At 38.6% G+C, this 14,029-nt stretch overlaps 3 protein-coding genes across 5 annotated transcripts in view; 2 read left to right on the forward strand and 1 right to left on the reverse strand.

Annotated features, from left to right (window-relative positions):
• Positions 1–2,489, forward strand: part of LOC146454735 (uncharacterized) — a 3,454-nt gene extending 965 nt beyond the window's left edge. The window contains exon 1 of the mRNA XM_085095247.1: positions 1–2,489. This exon is cut by the window's left edge and continues 965 nt beyond it. Coding sequence (XP_084951373.1) covers positions 1–2,139 — 2,139 coding nt within the window. The 3' untranslated portion in view covers positions 2,140–2,489.
• Positions 2,490–3,437: 948 nt separating this feature from the next.
• On the forward strand, positions 3,438–7,871 carry LOC146454736 (uncharacterized). Its single transcript, XM_085095025.1, has 3 exons — positions 3,438–3,563; positions 4,498–4,704; positions 4,872–7,871. Exons 2-3 carry the CDS (start codon positions 4,591–4,593, stop codon positions 5,595–5,597), a joined length of 840 nt encoding a protein of 279 aa, XP_084951151.1. The 5' UTR covers positions 3,438–3,563; positions 4,498–4,590; the 3' UTR covers positions 5,598–7,871.
• On the reverse strand, positions 5,915–10,300 carry LOC146454737 (uncharacterized). Of its 3 annotated transcripts, none has more exons than XR_014859171.1 (3): positions 9,438–10,300; positions 7,262–9,288; positions 5,915–6,407 (listed from the first exon to the last, which is right to left on the reverse strand). XR_014859171.1 is itself a non-coding variant. In XM_085095020.1 (2 exons), the coding sequence occupies exons 1-2, from the start codon at positions 9,667–9,669 to the stop codon at positions 8,321–8,323; spliced, it is 1,200 nt and encodes a 399-aa protein (XP_084951146.1). In that variant the 5' UTR covers positions 9,670–10,300; the 3' UTR covers positions 5,915–8,320. The 3 variants fall into 3 exon arrangements, 1 of the variants encoding a protein (XP_084951146.1); XR_014859170.1 differs by having other exon boundaries at positions 6,478–9,288; XM_085095020.1 differs by having other exon boundaries at positions 5,915–9,288.
• Between the last annotated feature and the right edge of the window lie 3,729 nt (positions 10,301–14,029).

The raw sequence follows: 14,029 nt of genomic DNA on the forward strand, positions 1-14,029 counted from the left end.
CACAATTCCTCTACTGGTCATGGGGCGGTATTAGGTGTATCAACAGGGAAGGTATTAGACTTTGCCACAAGATGCAAAATGTGTCGAATATGTTCAGCGGCAAAGGATAAGCCCAAGCCACATGACTGTTGCAAAAACCATGATGGGTCTTCAAAAATCATGGAATCTGATGTTGCTTGTCAGCTTTTCCAACATGCCCCGACACGTGGTATTAAATATGACAAATATATTGGGGATGATGATTCCACAACTTTAGCCCAACTTAAATCAAAAGTACCTTATGGCCTGGAAAAAATTTCAGACTTCATCCACACAAAACGCTCTTTAAGCACTCGGTTGTACAACCTGAGCCAGCGTCAAAAATTTGATAACTCTTCAATTCTATCTCAGAAGGTTATCAACTACCTCGTCAAATGTTTCTCATATTGTGTTCATCAAAACAGAAATTGCCCCCAAGAGCTGAGTAGAGAAATCAAGTCCATTGTTCCACATGCATTTGGCAACCATGAGCAATGCTCTTCAACGTGGTGCCGACACAAACAAGACCCAGTAAACTACATGCACAACGAACTGCCACATGGCAAAGACTTACATGGTGCAAGCCTGAAACAGGCCTTACAGACCCTTTTTGATGAATATGCATCAGAGACAGTCACAGCAAAACTTGCACCATGTATGGACTCGCAAAGAAATGAATCCCTTAATGGAACAATTGGTTCAAAAAATCTGAAGATCAGATATTATGGAGGGAGCGAAAGCAGCGACTTCCGCACAGCTTGTGGGGTGGCTCAACATAATGAGGGGCACAAATTTGTAAACAAAACACTACTGAAAGCTGGGATAACCCCTGGTATCTTCTGTGAAAAACACCAAGACAAAGACGACAGTAAATCCATCAAGGACAAAAGTCGCAAAAGCAGTATGGAATACAAACGAAGAAGAAGACACTTCCATCTGAAGAAAATTAAAATCACCACAAGACATGAAAAAAAGGAAGGACCAAGCTATGGACACAACATAGGACTTTCCCTAAACCCAAGCCAAACAAATTCCACTAATGAATCAAGTCTGCACATTCTGAAAAATGTCAACATTAACCTTTGCAAACAAGAACTACCAAACTACGAAAACTTGATCCCATCATCTGGAGTGAGACCTGTGCTGAACGAAATTTCCTTTGATCCCCAGAAAACCTACACGTTTGTTGTCTTCGATATTGAAACAGCATCGACTTCAAGGACTACTGAACTTCTTCAACTATCTGCAATAACAGAGGACGAAAAAGCTACCTTTTCCGAATACATCTTACCGAGTAAACCTATCAGCAGCACTGCATCAGCCATTCACAACATAACTGTGCGATATTCCGGAGATCAAAGGCAATTGTACAAAGATGGAAAACAAATACCTGCGACATCACTGCAAACCTGTCTCACTCGCTTTCTGCATTTCCTTAAAACTATTTACAAGTCAAAACCTGTTGATCACTTAGTTCTCACTGGACACAACTCCTCTGTGTTCGATACCCCTAGACTTCTCCGTAACGGCGGCAGCAGATTTTCCAACCAGCTGGAGGAAATGAAAGTGTTGTTCTGTGACAGTCTTCCAGTTTTCAAATTCCTTCGAAGTCAACCGAACAACGCCTTGAAATCTTCGCCGAACAACAAATTAGCTTGTGTTTATAAGGCACTGTTTAATTGTGACTTTCTCGCTCACGACGCTTTGGAGGATGTGAAAGCACTGAGAAGGATTCTGTTTTCTCCGCCACTCGAGCTTAGCACTGAAACTATTGTTAACCATGGGAAAACATCATCACCGAACGAAGCACAGCAACAGTCAACATTTCTTGAGCGACGACAACAAGTTGTTGACACCTTCAATGGAAATCTTTACCTCCCGAGTGGCTCTTTGAAGTTAACCTTGACAACAATCCAGAAGTTAGCAGATGCCGGTTTGGCCTTCAGTACTCTCCAAGAAATTCATTCCAAATTTGGACTAAACGGTCTGTATGGTATTATTGCACTCCCGCCATCGAATCGCAATTCCCAGCCTCGCCAAAACAAGTCGGCCAAGTCGCCTAGAATTTCATCAAACAAAAGAATAATTTCCACAGTTTTAAATTACTTCCACGAACTATAAACACGACCTTTCGCTTTGTTTCAATTTAATAAGCCCTTAGCCTTTTCATTCCTTTATGCTCCTTCGGTTTTCTTCCATTGATGACTTGGGACGATCGCTCGATTGACAGAAGGAATCCAATCCACTCGCGCGAGTACGGTCAGCGGTGATATGAAGAGCGTGACCGGAAATGATAATGGCCGCGAAATCGCACGAACCGGAAGTAAGAAGACAAACTTTGGATCAATTTATCTCGAAAATTTGCTCGGCGACCTATGTTGAAATTTTTCATGCAAACAGCATTTAACTGTATCTAACATTCAAGACTTTAAAGAGAAAATCTGTAGAGCAGATTTTTTTTAATCTTTAAAAGACCATTTTCCAAGGTTTCTCGATTTCCACACTACAGATTTTTTTCAAATTTTCAGGGGATGTGAAGAAGACTGCTAACTATCAAAAACGCTGATAAAATGTATAGGTCACCGAGTTAGTTTTTAAGATAACTTTGAAAAAGTGACTTTTGAGGAGTATGTCTCTAGAGAGTTACGGTTACCATGACAACGCATATGACGTCATAAGTTGTCTTAAATGAAACTTTAACAACCCTGTTAAAAGCTTAGCTACAATTTGTTTCAGAGACTTAAGGGGTAAAATTTCAGTGTTGATTTGTTTTGACATGTTTATCAGCTTTCAGAAACCCTTTCGAGCCTCCTGGACGGTGCCTACTAATACCGAAGTATTTTTGTGCGGCTTATGACTATGCGGGAAAAACAGATCTTAGCAAGGCCTCTTGGAATCCAAAAAGAAAATTGGGGGTAACCACGCATTTTTCAGAGATAATTAAGCAATAATATCTCTAAAAAGCGCCAAAATATGAAGCAATGTATTGGATTTTTTCCTAAATTCAAGCTTAATTATCTCTGAAAAATGCATGGTTACCCCTAATTTTCTTTTGAGATACCAAAAGCATTTGCTAAGTTCTGCTTTCTCTGTATAGTTTTAAACCGCGCAAAATTATGCCTGTATTAGTAGGCAGCACCCTTAGGAAACCCGAGTATCTCGAGATGCGCAGAACGTATGCGCAGTAACAATAGTAGGCACCGTCCTTAATGGGTTTCGGAACTGGTCGGTTGAGAGTAGAATCCCAGGGGCTCGCTCCTTCGTTCTTGTAAACTTTGCCGCTTCGACTTCCTTTTGACCCAACTATCTGCCCCTGGGTCTTCTCTGCCGCGCCCAAATCATTCCAGCGGGACGGCTTGTTAGCATCGCAGTGCATTGTTGGTTATCTTGCATCGTTGTGCTGGGTGGATGTGTGACATGTTGAGTGGCAGTTTCTTCGTTCTATGTAGTCGTTGCTGCAGTAAATCCCTTTGAAATGGATGTGCTGTAGTTCCTGTTGAGTGCAAGAAATGTAGCAGTCGTCGAAAGGAAGCTTTCTGATGATGGTAAGTAAAATTTTAGCTTGCAGGTTTTGGTTTCCTCGTTGGCTGTCACACATCTCGCTTCACTGAAATCAATTTCGCGAAGAATGGCCAAAAACCCCAGTATAATTAAGATGCATGAATGACTATGAATGTGCTTGGAGCATGTGCATGTTATGTAAATTAGAGGTTACAAAAACAACCACTTGAAAATATGAAAAATTAGTTTTCAAGGTGTCTCGAAAACCCAGACTTCTGACCGCCAAGAACTCAGACACCTCGGTGTCTCAAAACTCAGATCCCCTAAAGATTTCGATTATATTTGTAAAAGGTTGCAGTCATGATTTATACGCTAGTTTATACTGGGAAAAGTTTTCGCTTTTAACATCAAACATCAGTGGTGCAGTTAAGGCTGGTTGACACGTACGAAGCAAACATAAGCTTAAGCACAAGGTTGCACGTGAGATTGACAAGGTGACATACGGAGGCGCAGTCAATTAAAATTCTGGCGCCAAAATTGTAAATCCAAGACGACGAGGTACACGCTGCCATCTTGAAAACAGAACATACTTATGTAGCGACTTGACTACTTTCCTGTTTCCTTGTGCTTATACTTGCATTATCCCTGTTTCCACAGGTGATGCAACAATGCAAACAAAAAGTGCTGGGCGAGTGATGTTCAGATTGTTCTAGCTCTGATACGTTTTCACTAGCCAAATACCGCGCCCCCCCCCCCCCCCACCACCTCCCCAAGTTAAATCAGATAAAATAAAGTACAGGAAACAACTTTTCCGTTGTTGTTGTTAATTTTTCTTGGTGTTTTAGTTTAATTATTGCATAGTTAATGGAGGGGGACTGGTTATGAAAGCCCGCGAACTTCAAAGGCCTGAACAAAAGAGGTTGCAAAGAGGTTGAAGGTACCAATCAACAACTTCAACAATCAACAACTTTATTTAAGTCTCAATCTGAATAGCCAAGCACAAGTGCCCTACTAATTGGGGAGACTAACAAAAAAAGTCACGTGACCACGAAGGTGCACCCTTAAAACAAGATGGCGGACGGCGCAGATGAAATTTTTGTCTGGGGAGACAATTTTGAGACCATTTTAGACATTCTGGAAGACGACGAAGAAATAGAGGAGCAGTTTATATCAACAGTTAGTGAGGTACGTTTAGTTTGTGCTTATTTGGGATCGAGACGTCTTATAAATGAGCAGAAATGCCATGATCAACTTCGTTTGAAATCGTAAACAAACTTCGCTGCCAGAATTCTAAAGAGGTAGTAGAAGGAATGTCCTACCTAAGTTTTGATGTTTTTTCTATTATGTTTTAGGCTCAAAAGCAAGAAATTGTTTGCCAGGACTGTGGCAAAAAGTACAAGACAAGAGGTGGTTATGAAAGACACAGAGTTGCTAAGCATAGTCACACTGCAACCGAAGCATCTCTGCGGCCGTTCAGTTTGAGCCTTCTTGAAGAAATCGTGTCCAGTGCGGTTTGTAGCATAAACGCAGCTGAAGTCTTTGCTGAAAGTTTAAGGAGTGAACTAAACAGCTATACATATCAGCCGATCCTCGAAGGAACTGATGAGTTCTCTGCATTAAAGACATTGTATGATGACTTCTTAAAGAATGGAAACCACGAGAAGTTTTATAGCAAATATTATGCTACAGTGCCTCTGAAATCTACGAGATTTTTCTGTGGACTATCGAGAAACGCGGCGACACTTCTGTCTACTAAAGTTGCTGATAGCTTAATCGCTTTCTGTAAAAAGCAAAGAGAAAGCCCAGGAACAATAAACTCCGCAGCTGCTCTAAAAGAGAGAGAAATGGCTGGCCTCCAATATCTTGGAGGATATGTTCTCCATAAACTACACAAAAAGCATGCAAGAGCCAGTAGCAGGGAAAGCCAACAAGCTATGGCTCTTCTAAAAGCAGGAAAGATGGAACACACTGGTGATTCCAATCAAAAACTTATCTCAAGCCTAAATCGTGGTGGACTTTGGAGTATTACAGGGCCTGCACAGAAGATCTTTTTAAAGACCGAGAGCTGGTTTAGGTAACTTACACCAAATGTTGATTTGCAAGGTGTTGATCTAGTTGGTATAACACACAAGGCCATCAGTGACAGTGACATACTAGCCAATTTTAATGTGATGGTTACTGATGCAGATGTTAAACCAGACAGCCATGTTAGCAAGGAGGTTTTGTATGGCATTGTTAAGTTGTATGTACGGGTTCGGGCATTTTCTGTTGCTAAGGATGTTATTCAAAAATATAAGATCCAAACAAAACAATCCAAGGCCAAATCTTTACGCAGGGAAATTGCTAGGAGCCAAAGTGATCAACAACCAAGGCAGGAGTAATAGGAACAATCATATGTAGCCAATTTTCATTCCACTTTTAATCCATTTTTTTTCTTTTTCTATTAACCATGACTGTAAAAATAAGTTTCTACAAAACAATGTTCCACTTCAATTACTGTAAGAGTTTTATTAAGAATATAAAGCTCACAAATAACTCCACTGCAGCTTTCAAGGTAATTAACTGTAGAATAAAAACGTTATACCGCTTTAAGTTGCATACCTTGTCAATGGTGAACTATATTTCAAAAATGAACTCTGCCAAGTAAAAATAGCTTTATACCCTAGTTTTTAAATTAACAATAATTGGATGACAAGCTCAAGGCTTCTATGATCTTTACTACAGCCTTCTAGAGAGTAAACTGTACAATACAAAATGTTAGGCCTTGGTCAAATGGATGATAGTCAATGATATTTGAATCTCCCTGAACTATCATGAACTATCATGCACATGTTCAAACAGATGGTTGCCAAACAGGAATGGCGCTCAATTATCATCGACCATCTTGTCTCGTTTGACCACAGCCTTATACCTCTTACATGTAAAAGGGGATTGTTGCATACCTTGCCAATGGTGAACTATCTTTCAAAATTGAACTCTGCCAAGTAAAAGTAGCTTTATACACTTGTAACAATAATTATTAGATGGCAAGTTAGAGGCTTCCATCAGCTCATAGATTGTGTGGTTTTAAGCAGTTGGTCACTGGCTTATGCTCACATGATTTAGAATGACTGATTTGCCAAAAAGTACTGTATGCTATAGTATTCCATACTATGGGAATTAAAACAAATTCAGAAAAAAAAATGTAGGAGCCCTTTTTACTGGGCAAAACCCAAATTTTTTTTGGCAAATACAATTATTGTTATAATATATGAATGGTAAAAATGCAAAAAATAGCAGTTATTATGGTTTCATTCAAGAAAGACAAAAAGCACTGTGACCTGATATCCTCAAATGCTTGATCCTGAAAACAAAATATCTCTGTGCAGTGGGCTCAACCATAATAATAAGAATTGAAAATAATATGGACCATTGTTCATAAATCCAATACCTACTTCTGTGAAACTGTATAATAACATATAACAATAATTGGATGACAAGCTCAAGGCTTCTATGATCTGTACTACAGCCTTCTTGAGAGTAAACTGTACAATACAAAATGTTAGGCCTTGGTCAAATGGATGATAGTCAATGATAGTTGAATCTCCCTGTACTATCATGAACTATCATGCACATGTTCAAACAGATGGTTGCCAAACAGGAATGGCGCTCAACTATCATCGACCATCGTTTATCGTTTGACCACAGCCTTATACCTCTTACATGTAAAAGGGGATTGTTGCATACCTTGCCAATGGTGAACTATCTTTCAAAACTGAACTCTGCCAAGTACAAGTAGCTTTATACACTTGTAACAATTAGATGGCAAGTTAGAGGCTTCTATAAGCTCATAGATTGTGTGGTTTTTAAACAGTTGGTCACTGGCTTATGCACACATGATTTAGAATGACTGATTTGCCAAAAAGTACTGTATGCTATAGTATTCCATACTATGGGAATTAAAACAAATTCAGAAAAAAAAATGTAGGAGCCCTTTTTACTGGGCAAAACCCAAATTTTTTTTGGCAGATACAATTGTTATAATATACATGTATGAATGGTAAAAATGCAAAAAAATAGCAGTTATTATGGTTTCATTCAAGAAAGACAAAAAGCACTGTGACCTGATAGCCTCAAATGCTTGATTCTGAAAACAAAATTTCTCTGTGCAGTGGGCTCAACCGTAATAATAAGAATTGAAAATAATATGGACCATTGTTCATAAATCCAATACCTACTTCTGTGAAACTGTTAAATGTTGTGAAATAATTCCTTGCTACACATATCAGAAAAACATGTCAAAATTCTCAGACAGCCACTTCTTTGTTAGTTAACTTTGTGAATGCCTTAGCAGTGCTCTTTTTTTAATTTCACTTGTCCTGTGATAATGATACATAAATTACGCAAGTCCTAGCTGGCAATCACAAGCCACAGTTACAGTGAATTCACGTCACGCATGACCAGTATTTCCGAGAATGAAACGAACATCCGAATGTCTGACATGCGAATGGAATGTTGAACATTTCTCTGGAAACTTTTTCCGAAAAAGACGCATTAGCAAACAAAAAAATATTCAAAATACTTGGGAAACAATAATAATTGTTATTCTTGAAATACTTAATGCTGTAATGTAAAGAAAAATTCATAATCTATACCATCAATAAACTAGGGAAGTTTCTACCGGAACTCTGAAATCTCGTTGGCGATGTTCAAAACTGACATGTAAATTTCAAAACTCCTTTCAAATTTCAAAAATACTGGTCACGTGTGACGTGGATTGACTGTAAATTAAACTTTGAGCTTTTTTCGACAGGGCAATTTCTCATCTGTTAGGGTGATAACGCACTCCTGTAGTGCTCCTAGTAAATAGCTTCCTTTGTTCTTGCCAAAATAACTTCATGAATGGAGTTATTTTAGTGTCTGCAGAATCGAGGATTTTCATAAAGTCATTACTAAGTTCATTGTCAATATCCATGCTTGACTTTTCTAGCTCTACACGCATTTCACTCAATGCTTGTTCAAGCTGTGCGCACTTCAGCCTTTGCTCCTGTAATGTTAACTTTATCCGCTCTGGATCTGTCTTTGTCACCGGGGCATTCAGGTGTGCAGGCTTAGAAGACCTATTTTCCTTTGCCTTTTGTGCACTGTTTGCACATTCGGCATACGTTGTGCACACAGAACAAGCTTCTTCTTGCTCCTGGATAAGTAAACATCCCTTGGCTATCCAGAAACCTTTATGAGGGAACTGCTGCTGTTCTTCTTCTTCTGCTTCCTCTTCTTGTTCACTCACTGTGTCAATGGGAACAATGTGATGAAACAGCTTACTAGTCAGTTCCAATGTTAGCACTCCACTACACAGCTTATAGCCCTCTAGTTCTTTGACTAAATTTGACATTGTAACATTCTGCATTGATCGGCGGTACTGCAGATATACAGGGTGGTCCTCCACTAAATAACAACCATACACTTTGATAGTAAATCCCAGGCTGTCATCTACGATTATTTCAAGCTGTGGCAGTATATATGGCTCAGCCATTTTTTTGAAGACAGCTCTGTCCACTGAGAACTTTGAGATCCAGTCACCAACTGTTTTCAGACTCTTTGCTCGCTGACTAAACTCCTGGAAAGTACTGTAGAATGTTGTAGAGGCAGGGGTTTCCACAACATCTTTCACCACAGAGCGCTCATGTCGTGGAGTTGGCTGGCTGCTTTGGTGGCTTTTCGTTGGCATTTGGCGCTTCGGCAACACCCCAAATCGAAGTTTCTTTTTAGTCATTTTTTTAGCGACAACTATAACAGAAGGAAACGAAAATAGTTATTCACGAATGAGGCTTTTTGAGGAAAGGAGAAAGAGCTAACTTCACAGATCTCCTATGTTGTTTATAGACGTTTCGAGCCTTCCCAATCATCGATTGAAGAATTTATAAAACCATACTTACATATTTCAATATCCTCGGGGTCAAAATGCTTCTCGCATGTGTAGATCTTGTCATCTTTGATTTGTCTTCTGAAGTCCTGGTCGATTTCTCTGGTTTTTTTTAATTCTCCTAGCCACTCATCACGCCATCTTCTGTGTGCATCATCCTTTGGCAAAGGCACCTTGAAAATTCCGATTCCTTTGGTTCTTCTACACGAACCACAGCCATAAACTGAACAGTTAACACCGGGCATGACTCAGGAAACCTTTTCTTATCAAATTTTGAATATATAGTCGTTCGATTTTCGATAAAACGAGAGAAAAGACGGACGATTCGCATAACAACTACGGACTGGCGGCCATCTTGAAAATCTGTGTGCACCATCAAAACCACGTGACATACCAAAAAACACAACAAAGAAAGTTCGGGTTCGCCGGCTTTCATAACCAGTCTCCCTCCATTAACTATGATTATTTGCAAGCACTGTTTTAGCTTACTGTAGTACTGATGTTAAGCTTATGAATTTCGCTTTCTTTATTTTGTCAGCAACTTGATCCGTAGTAGTCATTGGCGATGTATTTCACGAATGGCGTACAGGCTTTTGATATTGCGCTATCTTTGACCTAGTGTCTGTCCTTTTCCTTCATCTAGATTGCAAAGCCAGTTTTAATCCGAAGTGATTTCTGAACAATAACCTCAGCTACCTACTGTACTGTTTTAGCAACTGCTGCCTTGCTAAATATGCAGGTTTTTTTCTTGATTAAGTTTCACCTTGTGGCTCTGGCAAGCAAGCTTATGAGTTGCACTGTTTTTGTGATAGGTGATGGTTCTGCCTTATAGTTTGTGCAGCTGTCTATGAATTTACTTGAAGTCAAAACTCTCTGTGAAATGCCCCTGATCAAATACAAATGTGACCCTATTTGCGAAAACGACCCTTAACAGAAGCAACCGTTGAACCAATTTTCAATGCATTGTCAATGGGCTTTCAATGCATTGATAATGATTTTCAACGAATTCTCAATGCATTTCTAACGGGTTTTCAACGTTTGTCAACGTTTCTCAAAGCATTGGAAAATGTTCTTTAATGCTTTCATAATGTTTTGCAACGCATTGGCAACATTTTGTAGTAGAGACATAAAAACGTTTGATATGATAACTCCGGTAATCAAGGATTTCCCTTCCAATTTACGCACCCATTTACACGCACCCCGTGAATATTTCATTGGTCCTATAAATGTTAACCTAATTATAGTTTTTACACAAAACTTGGAGGAAATTAGACAGACGAATACACTTTTTCCTCAAGGTGGTATTACTTCAGAAATTTGGTTAACTGCGAATACAGAATTAAAATGTAACAAACATAATCGAAACATTCCGTGCATTATATTTTTAGCCGCGTTCTTGTTGTTTCCAGTTGAATGCACATCACAAACACGCCACAGACCGCGCGGCGATCGTGATCGCCATACTTTCTTGCACGTACCATTGAATTACCACAAATTGATGTATTTAGTATTAGATTGGGCTGGTGCATGTTTCGTATAAGGTTGTCATGCTTTCCAAAGAGTTCCTGAGCTTAAGTACTCGGCTGTGCTACACTGGCTATCAGTTTTTACAGCAACGAATCTGCCGACATAATTATTTAATTTAAACAACATATTTACACGGCGAGCGTGAAGTCTGTCACTGGTTTTAAAATGTGAGAATAGCAAGAACTCAAAATGTACAATTCATGTAAGTTTCTTTTTCAAAAATCATTTAGAAATCATTTAAAATATGTTGACCAAGTCTATACCAGCGAAAATTACAACAGTTAAAGTTTGCATTAATTCCTTGATCTGCTTTCTTGATAAGCTTTGGTGTGTCTGTTTTTTTACGGAAGAAAAAAGAAGAAAGAAAAAAGAAGAAAAAAAAGCATGAATACATGCCAGAAAATCTTTGACATTATTGACTGTCTAAGTATCTAGCTTAGTGACCTCTATTAACCTGCAGATTTTTCATGCGTGTCAGTTTACACTGACCTGACTCTTCCTTTCAAAATTCGCATTGTTGTAGCATGGAAAATAGCAACTAGGAATATTATAAGCTTGCATAAATAAAAACTTGGAAACTAAATGATTGAGGATACAACATTTTTTGCGGCAATTAATGTACGTGACAAAAATTAAATATGGCGCCGTTCGGTCTTTTACATGTAATGTTTTCACTATACACAAAATGGGACAACGTAGGCCTAAGTTTCTAAGCACGCAAAATAGTTTCAACGTTGTAAAATGCCTTGTACTAGACCATTATTCAGAAATTGAAATCGTCTTTTGACAATGGTTTCAATGCTCGGCAAAGTCGAAATGTGGTAAAATAAAAAAAATTCTCAAAGCTTTTAAAAAATTAAAACGCATCCGAATTTGTTCGCTCGTGTAATGATTTTGAAATGGTTTTCAAATCAATGGATTTTTGGATTCGTTGAAATGTGTTATCAATGTTTCAAAACGCATTCCAAATGTTCTGCAACGATTTTTAAATGGTTTTCAATGAATATTTTGTTTCGTTGAAATGTATTGTCAACGTTCCAAAACGCGTTAACAACGTTTTCAAAATGCATTATCAATGTTTGAAAATGCATTGCCAATGGAAAATGGTTCAACGGTCGTTTCCGTTAAGGGTCGTTTTCGCAAATAGGGTCACAAATGTGTTCCGACTGGGATACAATTCTGCAGTTGTTGCCCTCTCAGTTGTTTGTTTGTTTTGCTGTGATTGTTGAAGGGAAAGTCTAAATATATAACAAAGCACGTAATGTATGGTCCCTCAGGAAACTAGTTAGTTTTGTTTTCCCTCGAGGGAAACATCAGGAGTTGAGGGAAAACAAAACTAACTTAGTGTTTCCTTGGACCACATTACAACTTCACGCCGATTTAAGTGTGTACCCCAAATTTTGGGGTCGTTAAGTATTCATATATTCAAGCTATTGTTCTCTCTTTTGTCGAACAATTTCCAACAATAAGGCTTGTTTCCGAAGATCGCAAACTCTTTGAAGTAGGGGAGATATTTTATCTTTCCCTGGGAAAGCTAGAGAAATGAATCACCATGATCACGTCGATTCGCAACGTGCCGCTTCAGGATCGAGATTTGTAAAAACAACCTCCCGTCCTGCAAACTAACGAACAATCAGTAAACAAATTCTGTTCGCTAAACGGATACATAGATTTGCCGATTTGTTTACAGCGTTCTATAAACGATTCTTGCTTTTCAGCTAAAAATTACTCAGAGAATCACTGTATATAAATTGTAAATCAGGTCAAAAAGGGCGCGGTGTACATCGGCCAAAGAGCTAATGTTATTGTTTGTCAATGCGTCATTAAGTATAATCAAAATGGGACTTCCACGCTGAGTTTCCCTGTTTTCTTTTTTTATTCCTTTTTCGGTTTGATATTTTGGAATCTCTTTGCTAGGAGCAAGCATTTTAGAAACAAACCTAATTATTATCGACCGCGTCTTCACTCGTAGTAAACAATGCGACCAACATCAAATGCTGATTTGCTTACAGTGAACTTTAGGGAATACAAATCAATGTTTTAGCTTTTTCGTGAAAAAAGTTTCATTAAACAGATGGTATTTAATTTCCACACAGTACACGCGTCGGGAAGATGATAATGCCATGCACAAATTTAATTAAGGATAATAACTTCGCTGTTCTAAACACCGCTTGACGAAAAATATCGAAACTCGGCTTACAGTGATCAAAACACCATGTTTCAGATCTCTTTTTAAAGCTCTGAAAAAACTCTTCGTTCATTGATATAAATAACAGCTTAAAATATTTTGCCAAGAACTTGAAACCATCAAATGTCTGCAGTGATTCCGCAGAGTTCCTAAAAATATCAAGAACAAAGAAATATTCTCGCAACTTCGCGGCTCAACGCTGCTTAATTAGGCTATTGCTCCTGTCTTTTGAATTCGCTTCAGGGTCTTCCTGCAAAGTTCTCACCTTTTCTCAACCGAGTAAAAACGAACTAATTTGCATCATTCTTCGCGGCTGCCGAAGTGAATGCCCAAAGGAATAAAGAGAGCCTTCAGGCAACAAAATCCACCGTAGTCACCCATTTCTCAATGACGCACCTAAATCGGCGTGAAGTTGTAATGATACATTAAGTGTATAATGATCAACAACAAAACATTAGAACGATTGTTGGTCTACTCTGTTGAGGCCCTAAGTCTGTAAATGAGGCCAGTTACCAAGTAGTTTTTAATGTAATTGGCTAGTTCATAGCCTGTTACTCATTTTCTAGAAAACCTTTGCAAAAAAATGTTTTATGGTCATGTCAAGTGAAAAGTAAATTTCAGATTCAGACAAAATGCAAAAGTTCAGAAACATACTCACAAAAAATATTCAATATCAGTAATTTCTGCAGTTCCCTTTTTCTCCAGTTGTGTGAGGACCAGATGCATTTGACTACAATTGTGGAGGAGCTGAAGACAGGCATGCTGAATTTCTTGATTTAAACTGGTGAGTAGCTTTTCTTCTATGTAATATTGCAGCAGGTGTCACTGAGGACAATAATCTCTTGATATGAGTGAAAAAAATTGAGGGCTGCCTGTAAAAAAGGATGGGG

The sequence above is a fragment of the Pavona decussata genome, unplaced genomic scaffold, assembly GCF_977016875.1.
Source record: "Pavona decussata unplaced genomic scaffold, jaPavDecu1.1 SCAFFOLD_300, whole genome shotgun sequence".
Classification (NCBI taxonomy): domain Eukaryota; kingdom Metazoa; phylum Cnidaria; class Anthozoa; order Scleractinia; family Agariciidae; genus Pavona; species Pavona decussata.